We start from the raw sequence: 22296 nt of genomic DNA on the forward strand, positions 1-22296 counted from the left end.
CCATCCCGCTGTCCAGGACCAGGTTCCAGCTTTGCAGATGCGCACAGGCCACAGATGCGTTGCCTAGGGACCGCATTCTTGTCACTGTGTTGTCTGTACTCCCATGTCACTGTCCTGTCCACTGACCCTGTGGCCTGCCGAGCAGCCATGTTTGTGTTGATGGTTACGGTGGGACTGCCCTGCAGAACCGACAGAGACGGTGTATGGCAGGTCTATGGCAGGCAGCACAGCCACCACAGGAGCCCTCCCAAAGCCCGCCTTCTCCGTGTGCCCAGGAGCCAGCTGCTCCTGCTAACCTTCACTCCCTGCACTAGCTATATGTGGGCACCAGGCACCGTGCCACACTGGGTGGCTGGACCGCGCTGGGGCGTGAGCTCAGCCCCACCTTCCATGCGTGTCCTTATAGTCTTGCTTTTGAAGCTAAGGCTCCAGGAAGCACATGCCTCATGGCTGCTGGCTGCTGTGTCCCTTCACCCATACAGAAAGGTCGTTCCCAGCAGTCTGCTGTGGGCTTTAGGCTGCAGCTCCAATCTGTTCCTGTACCTTTTGCTTGGGTTGGATCAGAGATTCCTTCTGAGTTTTTAGTGCCACAGAGATCCAGAGCGCTTTCTGGAGCCACAGCAAGGCCCGTGGGACAGAACCGACTTCCACGTGAAATACTTGCAGCAGGCTCTTCAAGGGCCTTGAGCTTGCAGCAGCCATAGAGAAAGCAGTGTAAGAAGCACATGACGTTAAGTCCAGGGAAGCAGACATAAGTGCGGTTATCGCCCTGGTCTGGAGCGTCTTACAGTTGCCCGAGAGGCAGGCTGTGGCATCTCTGCCTCTGAACACTCGGTAGTGCGCCACGGGCCCCAAATCCAGGTCATCCTGGGAAATCTCTTCTGCCCATCGGAGTAAAGATGGGGCCATTCAGAAAACTGCGGGGACTGACTCAGGTCAGAGGGATTGAAAGCCAGCTTGGAGGACGGAGGGGCAGTGCGCCCTTTGTAGCAGCGGGAGGCAGGGAGGACAGGCGCTCTTGGTGCAGCCGTGCTCTGACTGGTCTTGGAGATTCCCCCCGCCCCCCGGGGACTCTAGGTAGGAACCCAGGCCCTTGGATCTCAACCCGTGGCGCATGGAGCCTGCTGGCTTCAGGCTTAGAGAGGCACGAGACACTCACCTCATGTTGTCATGAGCAGCCTTGCGCTGGTTTTGCTGATTTCTGCTGGTCTTGTGATGGGTGTGTTACAGCAGCAGGAGGAAGCAGATACTCCACCTCCAGGCAGCTGGGCTGAGAAGGGGAAGGGGAGTGAGTGTGACAGGGGGCAGTAAAATGAACTTATCTCAGCACGCTAGGAAGCCAAGACCTGTGCCTGAGCCTCCACGCTCGTGAGCATGCAGGGGCAGCAGAAAGGTCTGCCACAGCAGCAGGACAGCCAGAGAGGTGGCCGCTGTGAGGACAGGGCTGGGAGCACAGCGGTGGGCTCCTGCCAGCTTTGCCTCGGAGGCCTTGGAGAGAACTACATTCGTTTAAAATGCCTGTTCTGGTGTTAGTGCCATGAATGTCAAGACGAGGGCGGGAGCCGCCACCTCCGCAGTGTGCCCCCCTGTGTGGCCAGGGTGTGACACCGTGTCTCATGGCCAGGGTGGAGGAGAGCAGCGGCAAGCTGCTGGAAGCCGAGAAGAGGCTGCAGGAGGAGCGTCAGCGGGCTGTCGTGCTGGAGCAGCACCTGGAGAAGATGCGGCTGGAGCCGGCCAGGACCTCGCAGTCCCAGAAGGCTGCTAGGAGCAAGCCAGGTAGGAGCCCGGGAGGTGACGCGGCCTGAGGAGCAGGCGGGCGCCTGTGGGCGCCATCAGTCAGTATGGGGTGCTCCCTGCTGTGTGTGTGAAGGGGCCCGTGACCCACCCTGCCTCCCAGAGGCTCAGGCCTCAGTGGGTGCCGTCTAGGAACATGAAACGGCAGTGCCCCTGCTGCTTGCCCTCTGCCACTACCCCGTGTGCCGGCTGCCAGAGCCCTGACTTGGCCCTTGATGGAGACTAGTCAGGCCCTGAGCGAAACTGGTCTCCGGCGGGATTGGCTGGGCCTGCCGTAGCAGGAGAAGAGTGTAGGCAGGACTCAGGTGGGCTTTCCGTGGCTGGAGCCCTGAGGTCCTTTCTCGGGCATCACTCTCCTTCTGGCATCTGGTCCAAGGTGTCTGAAGGGCCCATGTGGCCTCTGCAGCTCCCTGGCCCACTGGGGAGCAGAGCTCTCCTGCTCTCCATCTGCGCCTGGACAGCTCATGACACGGTCAGATTGTGAAGGCAGCTGCCCGGGAAGGAGAGGGGAAGGCAGGAAGCTGGGGGACAGTGGGGTGAAGCAGAAGTCACAGGGGTTCTCAGTCAGTGACCCCGCCTCGCAGGCTCTGAGGACAAATGTGAATCCGTCCGTCCTCGCCGTGCCAGGGCTGGCGCTGCCATCTTGTCTGACAGGCGAGGTGTCTGCCTCAGAGAGGCCCCAGCAGGGTTGAAGGCCAGTTCTGCTAAGGCTGCAGTTTCCCGAGGCCCTTTGTAGCTCAGAATATTTTGATGCCATGACATCATCACCCAAGGTCACAATGGCTTCGTCGTCTTTCACTGAGCACTCTGTGGCCTCTGAGCCTAGTCACACAGAGCTTCCTAGTATCAAGGCTGAAGAGCAGCCAGTAGGGGGACCAGGATGTGGGGCTCACAAACAGTAGCAGCCTGCTGGGCTCAGCTCTCAGGCCAGGCCTAAGGTCCCACTGTCCTCTCCCGGTACAAGCAAGTGACAGAGATGAGGAGGAGTGGAGGTGGGTGGCCACGGGTCACTGCCCGGAAGCAGGCAGGGCCAGGGCCGGGCAGAGGGCAGAGGGCAGAGGGCAGAGCCAGGTCTGGGCAGAGGGCAGAGCCAGAGGTGGGGGGCAGTCAGAGAAGGCTTCCAGGCAGAGGCAGCCCCACCCTGCGCCCTGTAGGAGGGGAGAAGGGAGCGTTTGCAGAGTTCTGACCTAACTACAGAAGGTGGCTGCCTCCCTTCCTAGGACCACCTGCTGCCAGCACCAAGCACAACTCAGCGGGGAGCACCAAAAAGGATTCGCCCTGCACTCAGCAATCTGATATGCCCATGGAATCCCAGATCGAGGAGCTGACTGCCAGGTGCGTCCTGCCCAGCCTTCCCAGAATGGTAGAGATGCCCGAACGGAGGCTCCCTGGGCAGGAGATGGTGCCACTCTTCCTTGCACGCAGGAAGTCCTTTGTGCTAGGACCGGCCTGGAGGCGTCCACAGTGCCCTGATGACCCCAGGGTTCCAAGAGAACCTGTATCAGTGCCGGGCTGTGCTCCCGTGTTCTCTAAAGAGGAAGCGAGGGTGTGCCCCAGTCAGCAGAGGCAGCCACAGCACATGCAGGGCCCTGGTTCTGCCACCAGTGCTGTGGGCAGAGGCGAGGGGCCCGCAGCTGGCGCCTGCGCTCCAGCAGCCGGGGAGGCAGAATGAGCTCAAGCTCAGCCCAGGCCTCTTACTGAGCTCCAGTCCAGCCTTGGAGACACATAAGCCTGTCTTCAAAAGTAGAAAGAGAAAACAAGACAAAAATGGGGGTGCAGCGGAATCTGGGAGCTTCTGGGTCAGGACTGTGGGTGGTGTATGTGTCCCAGGGGCTCAGAGAAGAAGGGGCAGATGGGAGGGAGCCCTGTGCCCTTACCATAGCCTCCAGGCCCCGGGCCCAGGGACACCTGCTGGCCTGTGTGCTCAGCCCCCTCTCCCTCTGGTCCAGGCTGGCCATCCAGATGGAAGAGAATGGGACCCTGAGAGACGCCCTGGGCAGCGCCCTGCGCGGGAAGGAGGAAGACTTCCGCATGTACCACCAGACCCTGGGCCAGGTGAAGGGGGTCTTCCTGAAGGCACTGCGGCAGCAAAAGGCCAACAAGCAGTAGACCGCTGCCGGCTCACCTCAAGGAGCACAGAGCCCTGAAGGATGGCCCACCGGTGCAGGCGGCACCCACGGGGGAGCTCAGACCTGCAGAGCCGGCAAGCTGAGCATGCCCGGGGGGGGGGAGCCCAGCCGGTGTGCTTCCTCCAGCAGGCACTCTTGCCCTCTCCAGGGCCCTGCCGTGCCATGGGCTCTCCACACACAGAGCAGCCTCTTGGTGCTTCCTGATGGGGCATTGACCATTATCCCCCATAACCCCTCACTTGGGCCTTACCACCAGTTTGGCCATCGATCTGCTGCGCCCAGCTTCTCTCTGGACTTACGCAAAGGGCAGAGCCTTGGACTTGGAATAACAAGTCTGCTTTCAGTCACTTCAGTTCTGTTGAATGTGTGCCTGTGGGGGAGCCTGATCTGTGGTCGGTAGGTTAGGAGTGAGCCCGGGCCTCCAAATAGACGCTGAGCCGGTAGGCCGCTCTGGTGGTCCTGAATGCAAAGCCAGGGTCCCCAGCTGGGGGGATGCCGGTGCCCTGGCATGCCCCAAGGCTGCACAACTCCACCCATATCTGCTCGCAGAGCTGTGGGTGCTGGGGTCCAGGCAGTCTAGGCAGGGCTGGGCATAGGGTGGGCAGGTGAGGCAGTGTCTGGCCACGTGAGCTGTGTCTTCCTTGCTGTGGTGAGCTGGGGTACAGCAGAAGTGGCCTAGGGTGCCCCCTCCCTGTGACTGTGGCCATCTGTTTATTTCATCTCCCCTACCTCTGTGTCTTCATCTGCGACACGAGGAGCTCTAGAAACCTTGTCCAGAGGGCCACTCACGGAGCAAGGCACTTGGGTAGTGCCTTTGCGAGAGGACAAGTGTCCAGAGATGCCTTATGCCAGTAAACAATGGGAGAGGAAGAAGGCCTGCACCCAGTGAGTCCCAAGTGTATACTGTGGGGGAGCTGGTATCTTACAGAGGCCTGTCTGCACGGGCAGTCAGACCTATGCCCGCTCCTGCAGGGGCTGGACTTACAGGCCAGCAGTAGAGTCTGTAAAACCTCCAGGCAACCTGAAATCCTTGCACGGGGCTCTGCGCCAGGGCCTGCCCCCACCTCTGCTGGTTGAGGCCGACCAGTGTGCCTCGGCACTCACGGAGCTAGTGTTCAGTGTGTGCAGAGCAGCGACGAGCACACTAAGGGCTCGCTAAATGCTTGCTCTGTGCCATCTCCCCTTTCAGCCAGCACTTGCCGAGCAGCGTCCCCGTTGGGAGGCTCAGGTGCCGATGGCCTGCCACACACTCAGACACAAGCATTCACTGCCCTGCTAGGCCTGGGACGGGCCCGAGCTGAAAGTGACCAGTCAGAGGCACGTGGGGAAGAGGTGGTGATGGGTGGGTAGAGAGGACACAGGCAGGCACAGAGGAGCCCCCAACCCTGGGAGGACTCGTGGGGGAAGGGGCTGGGCAGAACAGCTGGAAGCCCTCGAAGGCGGGCTCTCACTGGTCGGGGGGGATGAGGGCAGCTGGGTCTGTGTACCTCAGAGCCTCCCGGTAACCCCTGTCCCGGGGCTGTGGATGAGCACTCCACCCCTCAGCACGTGGGCCAGATAAGAGGGGAGGGGTGCAGGTGGGTTGGGAGTGGAGCTCAGGTTCCTGTGCTGACAGGGTGTGCCATGGGTGTAGCCACTGTCCCTGTGGGCCTCTGGGACATAGAAGCTGTGCCAGCTGGGTCAGCCACGTGCACTCTCCCGCCATCCCTGAGTCTCCACGTGCACATCACCCTCACACGCGACACAGCACGCACCCAGATTCCACACAGCACACAGCCGTGCACACCCCAGGCCTCGCCCGCATTTTTACTTTAGGAAGCAGCACACAAAGGCTGAGCGGAGGAGCCCCTGTGGTCTGGTGGAAGTGGGGGCTCCCTCGTCATAACTTTCCCATGGATGCCTGAGTTCACGGTCAGTAGACGCGCAGTTCATGGTCCTGTGCGGTCTCAGCCCAGTCAGCTTCCTGTCCCTGTTTGTTGGCCAGCAGCCACCCTGCAGCCCCGGCACGGAGGGACTCACCTGTTCCTCCGCCTCTGCTTTCCCACAGGCCACATCCCATGCTGCAGTGTCAGGGTTCCCAGGGAGTGTGCCGACGTGGATCGAGCCCTGCCTCAGGGTCTGCTCCCTAGCACCTCTATGGGCAATGATTAGTACCCTCAGGGTGGGTCACTGGACCCCCCCAAGAACACAGAGAGGCCAGGCATATTAGTTACACCCACTTAACAACTGAGAAATCAGAGGCCCAGAGCAGTGGCTTCAACTTTTCAGCCCCTTGGCAGCCCCTGAGGGCATTGTGGTGTGTGATACTTTTCCTGGGGAGACACAAGCACACAGTCACCCCAGACAGGGAACCAACAGCCGACCAAAGTGAGGACACCACCAAAGTCCAGTTCGTAAACCAGTGGATTTTATTGGGGTCACTTACAGGAGCAGAAATGACTCAATGACAGCTGCATCACCAAAGCCAGGTCAGCACAGGTGCCAGCTCACACAAGCTGGGAGCCTGGGACACACTCACAGCCCGCAGAGGCCTGGAACACAGTCAACTCACAGCCCACAGAGGCCTGGAGCACTCTCACAGCCCGCAGGACCCTGGGGCACACTCACAGCCCACAGAGGCCTGGAGCACACTCACACTCACAGCCCGCAGGACCCTGGGGCACACTCACAGTCCACAGAGGCACACTCACACTCACAGCCCGCAGGACCCTCGAGCATACTCAGCCCAGGCCCCTGGAGCACACACACACTCACAGCCTGCAGAGACCTGGAGCACACTCAGCCTGCAGGACCCTGGGGCACACTCATTCACAGCCTGCAGAGGCCTGGAGCACACTCACATTCACAGCCCGCAGGACCCTCGAGCACACTCAGCCCAGGCCCCTGGAGCACACTCACACTCACAGCCTGCAGAGGCCTGGAGCACACTCAGCCTGCAGGACCCTGGGGCACACTCACTCATGGTCTGCAGAGGCCTGGAGCACACTCACCGCCCGGCCTGCAGGAGGCTGGCAGGTTGGAGAGTGTCTCTGCCAGGTAGCTTAGAGCTTTTGAGGGTGCCTCAGAAGTCCTTGTTTGCATAAATAGGGGAGCAGGACTTGTGGGACTGGCTGATTGTTTATCTTCTTAGTCATGAGGCGCTGCCCTGAAGGGTGAAATGTCTCACCCGCTGTCAGGATGGACTGAGTTCTCACTCTGCTGCAGACCTCCAGAAGCTTCCGGAGCTGACTGACACACACTTCTGCCTCCGTTTTCTTTTTACCAGCTGGAGGCAGTCCTTGTGGACTGTGGGGGCCTCTCATCCTGGCCATCATTATTTACTCTCCCTGATAACCGGCACCTGCCCCAAAAGGCAGAACCTGGCTCGGCCTCCTCCTCCTCTCCACTAGCTGCCTCTGGCTTCAGGACCCCAGCACATCCCCAGGCAGCAACTCCACTTCCGCCCCTCGCCAGACACTCTGTTTAGGGCCAGAGGCGAGTGTCCCCTGGGCCCACATGTCTGCCTTCCTGGGAGGGAAGCTCTCGGCCTAACCTCTCAGAGCTGTACAGGGCCCGCTAGGTGGAGAGACACCTTCCTCCCCGTTCATCCTCAGTTGAGCTTAGACGGGACAGCGACAGCCACAAAGCTCCCAGGACCCTTCCGCAAGCCCTTGTGCAGGAGAGCAGCCCAGGAAGATGAGAGCCACATACCCAGCTTTCCCGGCTGTGGGGATAGACTCGAGCAGAGTCTCCCAGGACCCTGCCCAGCCGGGGCTTCAGTTGCTTAGGGATGCTACATTAGAGTGTCTTGCCTGCCATTAGAAGGACACCATCCATTCCAGGCGACCCTGACGGCACCCTTCCACCCAGACAGCTCCGTGTGGGGACAAGGCTGGGAGACTGGAGCCCTCAGCACCATGGTCCTTGCCGGCTCCGGTTCTACCAGAGAAGCCCACCCTCCCCTCAGCACCAACACCTGTCTAGCCCAGGCTCTTTGTCAGGATGAAGACACAGAGTGGGTACTAGATGGGCCCTGCATCGGGCGCCCTTGAGGGGACACTGGTGAAGGTGGTGGCTGGAGTTCAAAGGGCCCAGATGTGCAAGGTTGCCCCAGCAGTGGGGGTAGGGCTGACTATAGAGACTGCCTGGAGGGCTTCCCGAAAGAAGAGATACTGGCACAGAGCACAAAGGAAGCACAGACTTTCCAGGGCTGAGGAGAGGAGGTGAAGTGAGGCCCAGGTGCCGCTGTCCGAGCCTGTCTCCCGTCACCCCACATCCTCCCTGCCACTCCCTGCAGCTCCCTGTGGCCATCAGTACTGCAGCACTCGGCTGTGCTCCACAAACGGCCTGCTCCGCTCCAGGAAGGCCACCTCCTCCTCCCCCTCCCCCTTCTGCTGTCACCACTCACTGCTCTAGCCTCCAGGGGGTGGGGACCCCAGAGCCGGACACACCCCACCTGGCCCCACAACTCAGCCAGCCGGACAGACTCACGGTCGGACGCCGGACCCCGGAGCCTGGGGTGGGCAGTGTGCCAGGGTCCCACGAAGCCTCTTCAAGGTCAGTGCGAGCTGGGTGTGCAGCCCTTCCGGAGCCCTTGAAGCCTGTGGGTCCCACCTCAGGGCCCTCATCGAAGGCCGGGAGCCCAAGGTGGGACTCACTCCAGGGGCACCCGAGTCAAGTGGTGCTGGGCAGAGGCCACCGCTGGGTCCGTGGTCAGCACGGGACTGGGGTCCATCAGGAGGAGCCACAGGCTGGGGGCCAGCCGCCTGCTGAGGCCTCACTGGGGACGCTCCCCACCGGCCATGGGGAGCTAAAATTGGAAAGTAGCGAGTGGGAGGCAGCTGACACAGCTATTTTGTGCTCTCTCCATCCTCTCCGGTTTCACTCTCCTGCTCCACTAACCTGATCCTTTGCTTCCCTCCCCCACCCTACTGATGAAGAGGTGTCTTCAGCCCTCAAGCCAGGGTGTAGAGGCTGGCCAGGACGGCCAGGGCTTGCAGCAAGCCCAGCCAGCAGCAGTCTGGTCTGAGCCAGGGCTCACCAAGAACACCTGCCCTTTACAGAAGCTCCCTGGTGTAGAAGCTCCCTGGTGGAGAAGCTCCCTGGGTGTAGAAGCTCCCTGGTGGAGAAGCTTCCTGGTGGAGAAGCTCACTGGGTCCCTTCACTGGGTCCCTGCTCTTTTCTGGCCTGCACCCCTCTATCTGTGTGACAAGCAGGGGACTGCATGCCCGGCTGCAGAGTTGGAGAGGACATCAGCGATTTGGAAGAGCTTGGGTTGGGGGAGATGGGTGTCCCTGCCCATCTCAAAAAGGGCACAGAGTTCCTTTTTCACTCAGTCACAGGTCTGTTCCTCGGCAGCCACAAGAAGGCTGGAGGCCTGGCTGGAGAAGGTGGGAGGGCCGATGGACCAGCCCAGACCCCTTGATGGCCCAGCAGGGTAGCCAGAGGGAGTGACCAGCCTCACCCTGGGCCTGAGGCCGGTCAGCACCTTGGACAGCAGCCAGAGCCCTCCCTGTTCCTGCCTGGCCTCAAAGAGCACAGCCTCTGGCCAGCAGCAAAAGCTTGACAGCACAGCGAGTCACGGGGGACAGTGGGTGAACACAGGCAGGGGCCTGATAAGACAGGCTCACGGCTGGGTGGAGGACTGGGGTCCGGCAGAGCCCAGAGCTGAGTGAGGCTGGGGCTTGGTGCTAACGGAGGTCACAGGGAGGAAGGGACCTTGCTGGCAGGGCTTTGCTCTGGCTCAGAGAGGCGGGAAAGCTGACTGGTGGGCCAGAGAGTGTCCCCTGTGGGAAAGACCCCAGGGCTGGGCCGAGTCCATCACAGAGGTGAGGAGGATGGTGGGCTTCATGAGGTCTGGACTTTGGAGACCCTTCAAAGGAAGCGAGATCGGCAGCTGCAGAGGAAGGAAGGAGATGCTTGCGTGGGAAGAGACACTGACAGGATCCAAGTCTCCTCAGACGGCCGCAGCACTAAGGAGGGTCCAGTGAGGCTGGCAGGGCTGGCACCTGGGGCCCTCACCCTTGCTTCTCCCACAGCCCTGTCCAGGCCATGGGCATCAAGACAGCGCTGCCCGCGACTGAGCTTGGCCTCTACTCCCTGGTGCTGAGCGGGGCCCTGGCTTACGCTGGCCGTGGGCTCCTGGAGGCGTCCCAAGGTAACCGCTGGGCCCTGGGACAGGGGCCCAGGAGGCCTCACAGTTTTGACCAGCAGCGCCAGAAACCTGGAGGCTGTAGACCCCAAGAATTCTCTAGACCCTGGGTCTGGGCACAGTCCCAAACACCATTTTACAGACACACAGAGGACAAGAGAGAGAGAGAGAATAGAAGAGAGAGAATAAAAAGAGCACCAGACCTGAACCCAGTCTTAGACCCAGAAAGCTGTAGACTCAGAACAAGCCTTACACCCCTCCCCACTGTTCTCCGAGACCTGCAGCTCAGGGTCCTTCCCCGGCCTCAGGGTGGGTGGCCCCAGGAAGGCATAGAACAGCCTCTACTCAAAGGGCACACTCTGTTCACAGATGGGGCCCACAGGAAGGCCTTCCGGGAGTCTATGCGGCCTGGCTGGGAGTACCTGGGCCGGAAGATGGTAGGCTTCCCTCACGTCTCAGGACCCTGACCCCTGTCACATGCCGCCCCACCTCCTCCCCCACTCTCTGCCCCTGCACTTGCTTTGTGCCTGTGGCAAGGACTCTGCCTTGAACGTCAGGACCTTCTGGCTCATTTAAAAAATGGGTCCCTTAGGAAGAATAGCAGCAACAAGCCGAGATGAGGCAGTTCTGAGGAGCAGGCCTGCCCTTAGGCCCCTCACCCAACCCTCAGAGCAATGGCTGCCACCTCGGCCACTGTTCTCAGAACAGGGCCAGGGTCTCTGACTGGCTGCCCACTCTCCACTCCCCCCAACCTGCCTCGCGCCCTCCTGTGCGGGCTGTCCAGGACGTGGCTGACTTCGAGTGGGTGATGTGGTTCACCAACTTCCGGAACGTCATTGTCTTTGCCCTCTCGGGACACGTGCTGTTTGCCAAACTCTGCACCATGGTGGCTCCCCAGGTGAGCTGGGCCCAGGGCTCTCGGCCTTCTCCTGCCCGTTCCTTGTGGCCCGGTGCTGTGGGAAATCCACCCTGGGGTGCAGGGAGCCTAACCGAGGCTGCTCATGTCCACAGCTCCGCTCCTGGATGTATGCTGTGTACGGAGTCCTGGCTGTGGCGGGGACAATGGGCCCGTGGTACCTGCTGCTGCTGCTTGGCCACTGCGTGGGCCTCTATGTGGCTTCACTCCTGGGCCAGCCCTGGCTGTGCCTTGCCCTTGGTCTGGCCAGCCTGGCCTCCTTCAAGATGGACCCCCTCATTTCTTGGCAGGTACACAGGAGTGGAGGGGATGGGGGTGAGACCCCAAAGGCCTGGTCTCCTGAGCATTCCCAGAACCTCCTTGGCTTTCCCACCCGTCTTCAGGCCTTTGAGTAAGGTGGCCTCTTGCTCCTCGGCTTGTGCCTTGCTTTGTCACGTGGCTGAGCTAGCGCTTACAGGGAGCGGGGAAGGGGAGCTCCCCGGAAGCTTGGGCCGGCCAGTGAGCCAGGCCTTGCTGTCTCCTTGCAGAGCGGGCTGGTCACGGGCACCTTTGAGCTTCAAGACGTGCTGTTCCAGGGGGGCAGCGGCTTCACGGTGCTGCGATGCACCAGCTTCGCGCTGGAGAGCTGCGCCCGCCCTGAGCGCCGCTACTCCCTGGCCGACCTGCTCAAGTACAATTTCTACCTGCCCTTCTTCTTCTTCGGGCCCATCATGACCTTCGACCGCTTTCACGCTCAGGTGAGGGGACCCCTCGGCCTCAGAGCGGCGGCTCCTTTTCTGGACCAGGGCTCCTGCCTCAGCCCCCTCCCCCCCGGGCACCCCATCCTCGGGAGCCTCAGGAGGCGCCGTCTCCTCTCCCCGGCTCAGGTAGGGCTCTGCCCCTCCAGGTGAGCCAGGACCCCGTGCGGCCCCAGGGCGAGCTGTGGCGCATCCAGGCGCAGGCGGGGCTCAGCGCGGTGGCCGTGGTGGCGGTGGACATCTTCTTCCACTTCTTCTACATCCTCACCATCCCCAGTGACCTCAAGTTTGCCAGCCGCCTCCCCGACAGTGCTCTCGGTGGGTGCCCACAGCGGGAGGGAGGCTGCCTCCAGAGCGCTGCGGGGCGTGGCCTGGTCCTCTGAGACGCGTAGGCCTCACGTTTGTTTCATCTCGTGAAGCCCGCAGTCCCCCAAACTGCGGGCGCCACTTGCCCGGTGTCTGGTCTTCGTGGGTCACCGGGGCCTGGGCATACGCTTCTAGGGGGCACGGGGTCTCCGTGGACAGGGAGCGGGACACAGGGGAGGTGAGGCCTGTCCACGGGCACGGCAGTGACGTCACGGGTCCGCAGCTGGCCTGGCCTACTCAAACCTGGTGTATGACTGGGTGAAGGCAGCCGTGCTCTTCGGGGTCGTCAACACCGTGGCGCGGCTGGACCACCTGGACCCGCCTCAGCCTCCGAAGTGTATCACCGCCCTCTACGTCTTCGGGGAAACGTGAGTGGGGGCGTGGCCCGCCGCTGGCCCCGTGCCCAAAGGCGCTCCGCCTGGCAGGCTCACGCTCCTGTGCTCTCCCCACAGGCACTTCGACCGTGGCATCAATGACTGGCTTTGCAAGTGAGTTGGTGAGAATGGTACCAGCCTTCCGGCTGGGCGCTCCTGGCCGGGCCCGTGATGGTTTCAGGGACTGGCTGTGGCAGCTGCTGGATGGCAGACAGAGCCTCAGACCTTGGGAAGCCTCAGGCATGGTGGAAGCCGAGACACAGCTGGCAGCGTGGCAGAAGGCCACGTTTAGTGTGTGTGTGGGGAGTGTCCAGGGAGTATAGTGGTACCCAGATTCCCGCCTGCCACTCAGGAAGCTGGACAGGACATTCTCACACAGAAACGTCTAGTTGACATTGGGCGGGTGTGTTGTAGACACTCAGGAGATATCCTCGTGGAGACTCTGGAGTCAGGGGAAGCCTGGGGGACTGGCGGTCCTCCATCAGTGAGCATTGTGGGTAAGGAGAAGGGATCTCCCGGATAGGCCCCAGAGAGCCGGGGAGGGAGAGTGAAGCGAGGCCACAAGATAGGGCCACAAGGACTGTCAGGACCTGAAGAAGATACTGCAGGATGACATGAAGAGAGTGGTCAGCAGGACGGGGCGCATGGCCATATGAAGCCCAGGAGCCAAAGAGCGTGCAAGCGTGGCGGCTCCCAAGTGGGCGCTGCCACAGCCAAGGCGAGCTAGTGCCGGCAGCGCGAGGCCTCCATTTCTTCTGCAGCGGCAGGGCAGGGGGCGGAGCTAGGGACTGCTGGGGGTGTGCAGGGGGTCAGGGCGCCTTGCGCCTGCGTGGGAAACCAGAGGAGCCGCTTCCAGGGAAGTGGGACACACTGGGACACTGAGGTGATGTGGGGCAGCTGGGTGACAGTGAGCCCAGTCCCTGAGGGCAGAGGCCAGCCTTGAAAAGAGGGGTGGAGGAGGGTGGGGAAAGAGCAGGATGGTCAGGTTAGTCCCTGAGGCTTAAGTCGGCAAGAGTGCTGCCGAGAGATGCGGGGTCTGGGCATACATCCCCCCTGCAGGCCCTTGCAGGCCAGGGGTGCAGTCGCCATGTCCAAGCAGGATGATGCAGCTGAGTGGAGACAGCCCGGGCGGGACGGGGTCGGGGGGAGGCATTTAGGAACCTGAGGAGGGAAACATCCCACGTCAGCTGTGGGGAGTGACCAGTCTCCCAGGTGGGCGAGCAGGAAGCAGCAAGTGTGTAATGATGGTGGCGGCTGTGAGCCAGTTGTGGGGGCGTAGAGATCCGAGAGCCATGAGGCCAGCGGGCCCGAGCAGAGGAAGGTTCACAGCAGAGCAGGAATTCAGAGGGTGAGGTGAGGCTTCCAGGGGTGTGTGTAAGGTGAGGCTTTCAGGGGTGTGGGTGAGGCAAGGTGGGGAAGAAAGCCTTGGGAATGAGGTCAGGAAGTGAGAGGTTGGTGTTTATTGGGCGCCTACTGTGTGATAGATGGGGTGTGTGTCAGGGTGTGTGTGGTAGGGAGACAGGCACTGTGCAGCAGGCACTCCAGATGCATAAGGCAGGGACCCTGAACCCATGGAGCGGGCCATAAGCAGGTGACTCTCTCTCTCACTCACACACACACATCTAGAGAGTAGAAAGTGTGGGAAGGAAATGGTGTCACTGGCTGGGGCAGCTTCTTTAGGTTGGAGTCTGAGAAGACCTGTTTGCACTCAGGCTTGGGTAAGGAACAGGAAAGTGTACACTCTGAGGTGTGAGCCAATTGTCTCTGAACACCCGAAGGGCCAGTGTGGCAGGCACAGCACATGGGTGGTGAGGTCGGGGCAGGAGGTGGACACGCGGCATAGAACCTTCACACCATAAAAAGCTTAATTTATTGTGAATCAGGAATAATTCACTTATGTATATGTGTGTGTGTGTGCACCACATGCCTGCAAGTGCCTGTGGAGGCCAGAAGAGGGCGCTGGGTGTGCTGAAGCTGAAGTTCCAGGTAGTTGTGAATCCCAGATGTGGATGCTGGGAAAGCAGCCCAGGGCCTCTGTGAGAGCAGCACACACTCCTAACTGCTGAGATGTCCCTCCAGCCCCGTGAGCTGCACACTTGCAGCATCTGTGGAGAATGGAGTGGAGGCCAAAGGCAAAACCAGGCCTACGAGGCTGCTGAGCAGCAAGAGGAAATAGAGCAGAGGTGCAGGGGGAGAGCAGGCGCCAGACCCAGCAGAGCTGACAGGATCTGGGGCTCAGGTGCTGGGGATGGTGTGATCCAGGCAAATCCAGCTGCAGGAGTGACAGTCCCAGCGCACCCCTCCAGGGTCTGGGCACAGGTGGGGCCACCCTGCCAGGTGTCCTGTCTTCCCACACCCTGTGGGCCCTTCTCCCATCCTTCCTGCAGGTATGTGTATGACCACATTGGTGGGGACCATTCGGCCGTGATCCCGGAGCTGGCCGCCTCCGTGGCCACGTTCGTGGTCACCACCCTGTGGCTCGGGCCTTGCGACATTGTGTACCTGTGGTCTGTTCTCAACTGCTTCGGCCTCAACTTTGAGCTGTGGGTGCAGAAGCTGGCGGAGCACTGGCCGCTGGCACAGATGGAGGTGGGCAGCAGGTTCCGGGCTGTGACTGGCTGGGATCAGTCGGGAACAGGAGGTGGCGGCCCTGTGCCTTCTGGAGTCATCCAGGAACACTGGGTTCCTGGTCCAGAACCTTCTCCCTTCGCCCCTGTGTTTGCCAGGGCAGGGCTTCGCATGGTGGGCTCTCCCCAGCCTCTGGGTGGCAGGGCCTGGCTATCTTGCACAGCTCTCATCGTCCCTCTGGGCCTGACACTGACTGAGCATGGCCTTCTTTCCTGGCCCCTTGTCCGCACATTCTCGGATGGCAGGCCCGGCTATCGGAGCAGATGTCTCGGAGGGTCCGGGCCCTCTTCGGGGCTGTAAACTTCTGGGCCATCGTCATGTACAATCTCGTGAGCCTGAACAGCCTTGAGTTCACAGAGCTGGTGGCCCGACGCCTGATACTCACAGGTAAGGGATGGGCGAGAGGCTGCAGCATGCACCCAACCACACAGGGGCAGGGACCTCCCATGTACACAACACACAACACACAAGCACCTGGGGATTCAGCAGGGGCAGGATGCTTCGGGCATCATGGCTTCTCCAACAGGCTTCCCCCAGACCACGCTGGCCATCTGGTTTGTCACCTACTGTGGTGTCCAGCTGGTGAAGGAGCGGGAGAGAACCCTGGCGCTGGAGGAAGAGCAGAGGAAGGACAAAGAGAAGCTGGAGTAGGGCTGGGGATGGGGGCTGGGCTCTGCTCAGCTGCTTCTGGGCCCCAGGCCCAGGCCATGGAGCCTGACCAATACAATAAAAGAGTTTTCTACCACAGCGGTCTCCTGGCTTCTTGTCTGCTGCGGGCAGGGAGCTGGCAGTTCCAGGCTTTGGGGGAAGGGTCACATACAGGGCATTGTGGGGTGCCCTGTGAGCGCAGGAACACCCACCATGAGAGCCCGGCCCTGCTATGCTCTCCAGCCCTCTGGACACTGGCTCTTCATGGTGGCTGAGTCCAGAGTCTGGGCTAGACATTCGCACAGCAGTTTACTGTTCCCCAGCTTTCCGAGGGGACTCTGGGTTAGCGCTAGAAGGTGCCATCAGCGGACACTCCCCTCCGACTGGCATGGACACTGAGTCCCTAGGGGACTTTACACAGACTGCCCGGACAGGGCCAGGACACAACCTGGGATGCCGGCCGACAGCGTCACAGTCCTTGAGACATGGCAACCAACAGGGACAACAGCCAGGTAGCAATGTCACACCCCTGGCTGAGCCCTCTCTGGCTCACTCTGGGAATGAGAAGGGCACCGGTCTCTGCCCAGCTCCTCTCTCAGTACCGGGAGGCTTTTCCGTGAGGCCGCAGGATGGGAAGGCGCCTCAGGGCCCGTTGCAGGTCACATCTTGGTCAGGCGAAGCACATTGAGGCGCACAGGCAGGAAGGTGGCACCAGCCGCATAGGCGATCTCCCGGAGGACGCCCTCCCACTTCTTCTCATCCTCGTTGAATCTGAGGAGAAGGGAAGAAGGGGATGAGGATGGGAACTTCATCACCCGAGGCTGGGCGCTGACCCCACAAGGGGGTGGCCAGTGTCCTCGGCCACCTCCAAGCACGTCTGTTTCTAAACAATTTTCATGTGCTGAGAAGTGGGATCCCCACAGCGGCTACCCTAAGGAAAGACACCCACAGTCTCCAGCAGCCCCCTCCCAGGTCCCAAAGGTCACACCCTCTGAAAAGAGTTCAGCCCCAGCTCAGTTCTCTCCTCCTGTGACTTCGAGAGGGTCTGACACACCAGGAAAGAGTGTGTGGAAAAAAATCGCTCTTGGAGCCCAGGTCCAGCCACTTCCCACTCCCAGCCTCACTGTTCTAGACACAGTACCCCAGAAGATGGGAGGGCAGCCTGTGGGGGCTGTGCCCTCTGCTGAGAACTGCCTCCTGCCTGTGACCTGCCGGTGCCCCGCACTGGCAAGCCACCACACGTCAGAGTCGCCATGGGCCGCTGAGAGGCTGGGCAGACGGATTTGGTGGCTTTGCCTTAGAGCTCCCCTCAGAGCCTCAGGGCTGGGCTCACCTCCAGATGTCACTGAGCTCCGTGGGGACCAGTTCTCCAGACTCCGTCTCCAGAGTGGCAAAGCCACCCAGGGCATAGAGAGTGCCCGTCAGGCTGAGCAGGCTGAGGGAGCTGCGCTCCTGGGGGAAGGCCTCAAAGGAGGACCACCTGGGGACAGGGAGAGGTGAGTAACACAGTGAGCCTGGCCGCTGTCCCCACCGGCATCCGTCACCCTTGGGGATCTGGCTTCTAGGCTGCAGCCTTAGCTCCCGTTTGCTCGCCTTCAAGCACCACACTTCCTGTCCACTCGCCTTCAAGCACCACACTTCCTGTCCACTCACCTTCAAGCACCACACTTCCTGTCCACTCACCTTCAAGCACCCACATCACTTTGATCATCCCAGCCCTGCTCCTCACTTTCCCTTTGATTTGTTCCCTCCCCATCTCCCGACCCCTCCTCTGCCCTTCCGCATCACCTCGCCATCCGTCCACCTCACAGCGAATGGAGAGCCCTGGGAGGTGTGTATCAGTGTACCTGTGAGATGACCCAGTCCCCAGCATGCCGGACGCAAGCTCAGGCTGTGTTCCTTCGCCTACTCTCCATCCCTCCCTAGACATCCCGATGGTTCTCCTGCTGTCTTCACTCCCTGGCTTTCTGCTATGAGGAGCTCCTCCAGCACACCCCCGGCTACCTCGACTCCTCATTTCCTGACTGGACCTTCAATTCGCCACCTAACTCCAAAGGTTTTCTTAACACCTGGTCTCTTAAGATTATTCAAAAGCATCATTTCACTTTTCCCATGCAAGACCCAACCCACCACTAATGCCAGCACCCAACCCACCAAATGCCAGAGAATGTGGGCTGAACTGCAGCTCCCCTGCCCGCCCACTCCTGGGAAACCGAGTGCCAGTGCCCTCCACGGCCCTTCCCTAATACGCCCGCAGCTTCAGAGCTCTGTCACCCCTGTCACAGCTGCAACCAGACCCCTCTGCCTGAGAAAATTCTGAACCTTCTGTCCCGTGACAGCCAGCGAGCTGTGGAGCTTAAACCCAGAGGAGACATCTCGCTGGCCTTAACCCCTCGCCTCTCCCATCCCAGAACCTTCCCAGGCTCCTTCACCCGCTGGTCCCCCCTGGGAGCACCGTCTTTCCTCTGGGGAGCCCCGCCTTCCCCTGGCCGCCATGTTTGCTGGGTGTCCAGCTAGCTTCTCTGTCCTGACTGACTGCTTCGTGAGACCCAGTAACTGCCTGGCAGCCGTCCTGTCCCCCTGGTCCCACCGGGAGCCCTCTGCAGACTCTTCTGTGGGGACTGCTTCTATGCCAGTGTCCCGGATCAGCATGGGGGCCTCTGACCCTCAGCGGGGCGGGGGGCTGGCACGGGGTGCGCAGCCGGGGCGGGGGGGAGGCGGGCGAGAAGCCTACTTGTTGTCTGCGATGCTGTACACCTCTGCGGAGCTGGTGAGCCCTGTGTCTGTCACCCCCGCAGCCACGAAGATGCGGCCATCGTGGACGGTGGCCCCGAAGAGGGAGCGGGCTGTCTGCATGGGGGCCAGCTCCTTCCACTCAAACTTCTTGGGGTCGTAGACACACATCTTGCTTAGACATTTCCTGTGGGGTGGGCGAGTGGAGAGAGAGGCTGGGACAACTGCCGCCCACGCCTCCCCTCCCCTGCCCCCCAGCAGAGGCTCCTCCCCCTCGCCCCCCCCGTGCAGAGGCTCCTCCCCTTCGCCCCCCCCGTGCAGAGGCTCCTCCCCTCGCCCCCCCCCGTGCAGAGGCTCCTCCCCTCGCCCCCCTGCATAGGCTCCTCCCCCTCGCCCCCCCGTGCAGAGGCTCCTCCCCCTCGCCCCCTGCATAAGCTCCTCCCCCTCCCCCCCAGCAGAGGCTCCTCCCCAGCAGCCTCAGCCTCACCTGTCCTTGCCTTTGCCGCCTATGACGTACACCAGGTCCATGTAGGAAAGCACTGCGTGGCCATAGACTGCGTAGGGCAGGGGGTCTGACTCGCCCCATTTGAATGATCTGGAGGGACAGGAGGGCTGCAGCTGCGGCAGGCCGGGTTCCGCGCCTTCCTGGACCGCCTCCCCCAGCTCTTGGGCCTTTGCACCTGCCCCTCTGCTGGAGGATTTACTCACCCGGAGGGTGTGTGGCCCAGACGGCCTCCAGGCTGCCGCTCGGATCCTAGCCCCGCCCAGGGCCCCGCCCCAGACCAGCCTGTCCTCACGGGGGCCCCGCCCCCACTCACGGCCTGTCGTAGCACAGGACCGAGTCCAGGCTGTCCTCGCTGTCCTTGAGCTCGCGGCCGCCCACCACGTAGATGGCGTTGAGAGCCTCCCCCAGGCCGAAGAGGCAGCGAGGTGACGGCAGTGGTGGCATCCCAAGCCACTCGGAGTCCAGGTGGTCGAACTGTGGGCGGGCAGCGCGGGTCAGCCCCGCCCAGCAGAGAGGAGCGGACCCTCTGCCCAGGCTTCCCACCCCGCCCTCTGCGCCTGTGCGGCCCATGCTGCGGGCCTGGGAGCTGAACCGCGTGGGTGGATGGGCGCTTGCGACTAGTCAGCCTGTTTGCATCACACAGGAGAGCAATGAGTGTCCCACGCACAGGGCCCGGAGAGAAAAAACGTCCAAAGGTAGCCGGCCCGGGGGAGCTGCCCTCGCCAACTGTGAGGCCTGGGGACTCAAGCCTGGCGCTCAGCTGCCCCTCCAGACTTCACCCAGCTAACAAGGCTTCAAACCCCGGGCCGGGGCTGTGGCTCTCCCCGTGTCTGAGGTCCCGCAGTCCCACCCTTGGCTTTCTCCTCTCCCAGCCCCTCCTGAGCCTCAGATTCCTGCCCAGGACAGTGAAAGGAGAAGGCAGGGAGCTCTCTGGGTGAGAATCTGCCCTGGCACTTCTGCCAAGGCCCTGCTCTTGATTGCCCTGCTGTCCCTGACCCCCAACCCCTGCGCAGGGCCGGGGGCCCCAGCTGCCATGATGGCTGCACAGGGCCAAAGGACCCCCAAACACAGACACCTGCCTTACACGGCTCTTTGGAAATGTCCTGTCACTCCTCTCTTCAAGCAAGTGGCGCCCAAGCAATGGTCCTAGACCCAATGACAGTCCCCAAGTAGACACAGGCCCCGCCCAGGCCCCAAGGTTGCCTCCTGGCACCCCCAGCCAGCCTCGCTCCGCCCTCCCCGGCGGCCAGGCACCTGCAGGAAGTAAGCGCTCATGGGGTCCTCCTTGTTGTCCTCGTTGTAGAACAGGCCACCGGCCACGAAGATCTGGTTCTCCTTGGTCACCAAGCTGACGTGGTTCTTGGGGATCTGGGTGGACAGGGAGGCACAGTAGCACTCGTTGGCGGCCGGGTCGTAGGCCACGGCCCCCTCGTCACTGATCATGAAGATGAGGTCCTGCAGGTACATGCCGAAGCGCAGGGTATCGTTGAGAATCCCGGGCAGCACCCGTTCCTCCTCGGCCTCGGCCTCAGCGTCCGCGGGGCCCTGCTTGGCCGCCTCCTCGCCCTTCTCCTTCTTCTTCTTGCGCAGCGTAGTGAGGCGGCCCTCGTGCGCGTCCTTCACCATCTGCACCTTGCGCAGCAGCTCGGGCTGGGCGCGCACGAGCGGGTGGCGCTCCACGCGGCTCTCCAGGAAGGCGCGGGGCAGCAGGCGGCAGCGCACGCTCTCGAAGACGGTGGGCAGCGCGCGCTGGCGCTCGGCCTGCGCCTCCGCGTCGCCGCTGGCGGCCCAGCGCATCACCGCCTCGAACACCGTCTCCTCCTTCTCCACGTCGAGGCCGTCGCTGGAGATGATGGCGATCAGCTCGTCCGCCGAGAGCCCCAGGAAGTCGTCGTCGCGCGCCACGAGCGGGAAGCGCGCGCAGATGAAGTCGCGCGCGGCCACGGCCAGGCGCGCGCAGTCCAGCAGGAGGCCCAGGCGGAAGACCGCCAGGCAGTTGGCCAGGCACAGGCGCTTCTGCAGGAACGACACGCAGATGGTGAAGATGGACGGGATCTGGAAGCGGTGCGCCGCGGCGAACAGGTCCTGCACGCTGGCCTCGTCCAGCGCGATCTCCGACGTGTACAGGTAGTGCAGCACCCGCGCCACCACGTCGGCCGACACCTCCTCCAGGCGCAGCTCCCCGGCGCCGCCCGGCTCGGCCAGGAAGCGCGCGCGGAAGTACGGGCTGCAGGCCGCCAGCACCAGGCGGTGGCACGGGAACTCGCGCTCGCCCACGCGCACCACGCAGTCCAGGAACTTGCCGTGGTCCAGCATGTCCTTGAGGCCGTCCTGCAGGAGCGTCTGCTGGTATAGGCGCTGCTCCTCCGCCTGCTCCAAGCCCAGCGTCATGGCGAGGCTCCGCGGGACTCCTGGGTGTCAGGGGCTGCTCTGCGCTCCGCTGCGCTCCGCGGGGCTGCGCGCTGACCGCGCCGACCGCTCCGGGCTATATATAGAGGGTGTCCAGACCCTGTAAGAGGAGCCGCCGGGCGCCGCATGACGCACGGGGACAGCTGGGCAGAGGCCTACTCCCTGAGCCGCCTTGACTCAGCGCGGGGGCCCTCACAGGCCTTCTCAGAACTAGAAAGTGCCCCTTTTTGCCACGGGAACCCAGGGAAGCCTCTGCATTCCTTGGCCCAAAAATGCCGCTGCCCCTGGAGGGGGCTCTGGCCCCAGGCTGAGGTTCACAGGGTGGGAAGTCCCTGTTCCAGGGCTCTTCCCTGCCTTCCAGGCCTGTGAGCGCACAGCCTTCCTCACGGCCCTTCCATCGTGTGACCGCTCCTGGTCACACTATGCTTAGGCTTCCTGCTTGGTGAACATGCCCTGTCTGTGCAGAGACACTCAAAATGGGAAGAGGTTTCCTCTGTGGCCTCGACCAGAGACCTTCCCTTTTCTTAAACAAACCCCTTACGTCAACAGTGCTAGGCGTTTCTCTGCTGAGCCTCAGTTTCCCCTCCCATCCAACGAGTGGGAGGAGCTAGAATCCAAGCCCTCTGACAAGGGACCCCGGGCAGCCTGCTTCAGGCAGCACTCAGAGGCCTCAAGCCTGCCAGGAATTAGCTTTCTAGGATTCTGCTACTTTCGGGAGTTTAGACCTTCAAACCTCCAATATTCTAGCGACATTCTGAGCTGTTCAAATAGTGGCACTCCCCAGAGTCTGCTTCACTCGGGGACTTCGCCTGTGTGCCCCTTGTCCTCTTCAGGCTTACTATGTTCCTGCCTGGCTTTGGGGCCCCTGAAGCTGTCTGTGATTTGAGGCTGAGGCTAGCCAACCTCAGTGTTTCTGGACTTCTCTCT

General features: G+C 61.9%; 3 protein-coding genes across 8 annotated transcripts in view; 2 read left to right on the forward strand and 1 right to left on the reverse strand.

The window, feature by feature from the left end:
* Nucleotides 1-4270, forward strand: part of Ccdc13 (coiled-coil domain containing 13) — a 35933-nt gene extending 31663 nt beyond the window's left edge. For all 3 annotated transcript variants that reach the window (XM_060385022.1, XM_060385023.1, XM_060385024.1), the window contains 3 exons: nt 1625-1776; nt 3015-3129; nt 3744-4270. In XM_060385022.1, coding sequence (XP_060241005.1) covers nt 1625-1776; nt 3015-3129; nt 3744-3903 — 427 coding nt within the window. In that variant the 3' untranslated portion in view covers nt 3904-4270. The remainder of the gene's footprint in view (nt 1-1624; nt 1777-3014; nt 3130-3743) is intronic.
* A 3646-nt stretch (nt 4271-7916) lies between these two features.
* Nucleotides 7917-15997, forward strand: Hhatl (hedgehog acyltransferase like). Of its 3 annotated transcripts, XM_021647434.2 has the most exons (12): nt 7917-8459; nt 9941-10059; nt 10423-10490; nt 10838-10951; nt 11065-11259; nt 11497-11706; nt 11856-12024; nt 12296-12440; nt 12525-12560; nt 14834-15035; nt 15320-15461; nt 15601-15821. In XM_021647434.2, the coding sequence occupies exons 2-12, from the start codon at nt 9954-9956 to the stop codon at nt 15723-15725; spliced, it is 1512 nt and encodes a 503-aa protein (XP_021503109.1). In that variant the 5' UTR covers nt 7917-8459; nt 9941-9953; the 3' UTR covers nt 15726-15821. The 3 variants fall into 3 exon arrangements, 2 of the variants coding, with proteins under 2 accessions (XP_021503109.1, XP_021503107.1); XM_021647432.2 differs by having other exon boundaries at nt 7919-8459; nt 15320-15997; XR_009592269.1 differs by having other exon boundaries at nt 7920-8459; nt 14834-15461.
* Klhl40 (kelch like family member 40) lies at nt 15545-21505 on the reverse strand. Of its 2 annotated transcripts, XR_009592270.1 has the most exons (7): nt 20215-21505; nt 19274-19434; nt 18943-19050; nt 18457-18642; nt 17056-17202; nt 16325-16493; nt 15545-15683 (listed from the first exon to the last, which is right to left on the reverse strand). XR_009592270.1 is itself a non-coding variant. In XM_021647435.2 (6 exons), exons 1-6 carry the CDS (start codon nt 21349-21351, stop codon nt 16382-16384), a joined length of 1851 nt encoding a protein of 616 aa, XP_021503110.1. In that variant the 5' UTR covers nt 21352-21505; the 3' UTR covers nt 15836-16381. The 2 variants fall into 2 exon arrangements, 1 of the variants encoding a protein (XP_021503110.1); XM_021647435.2 differs by lacking the exon at nt 15545-15683 and having other exon boundaries at nt 15836-16493.
* Between the last annotated feature and the right edge of the window lie 791 nt (nt 21506-22296).

This window comes from Meriones unguiculatus, chromosome 6 (assembly GCF_030254825.1).
Source record: "Meriones unguiculatus strain TT.TT164.6M chromosome 6, Bangor_MerUng_6.1, whole genome shotgun sequence".
Lineage (NCBI taxonomy): Eukaryota > Metazoa > Chordata > Mammalia > Rodentia > Muridae > Meriones > Meriones unguiculatus.

Coding starts and splice junctions, on each gene's coding strand:
- Hhatl (XM_021647432.2), top strand. CDS start 9,954: ATGGGCATCAAGACAGCGCTGCCCGCGACTGAGCTTGGCCTCTACTCC. Junction 11,707..11,855: donor TCGACCGCTTTCACGCTCAG/GTGAGGGGACCC, acceptor CTGCCCCTCCAG/GTGAGCCAGGACCCCGTGCG. Junction 12,561..14,833: donor ATCAATGACTGGCTTTGCAA/GTGAGTTGGTGA, acceptor TCCTTCCTGCAG/GTATGTGTATGACCACATTG.
- Klhl40 (XM_021647435.2), bottom strand. CDS start 21,351: ATGACGCTGGGCTTGGAGCAGGCGGAGGAGCAGCGCCTATACCAGCAG. Junction 19,435..20,214: donor TGAGCGCTTACTTCCTGCAG/GTGCCTGGCCGC, acceptor GCCCGCCCACAG/TTCGACCACCTGGACTCCGA. Junction 19,051..19,273: donor GTCCTGTGCTACGACAGGCC/GTGAGTGGGGGC, acceptor CTGTCCCTCCAG/ATCATTCAAATGGGGCGAGT.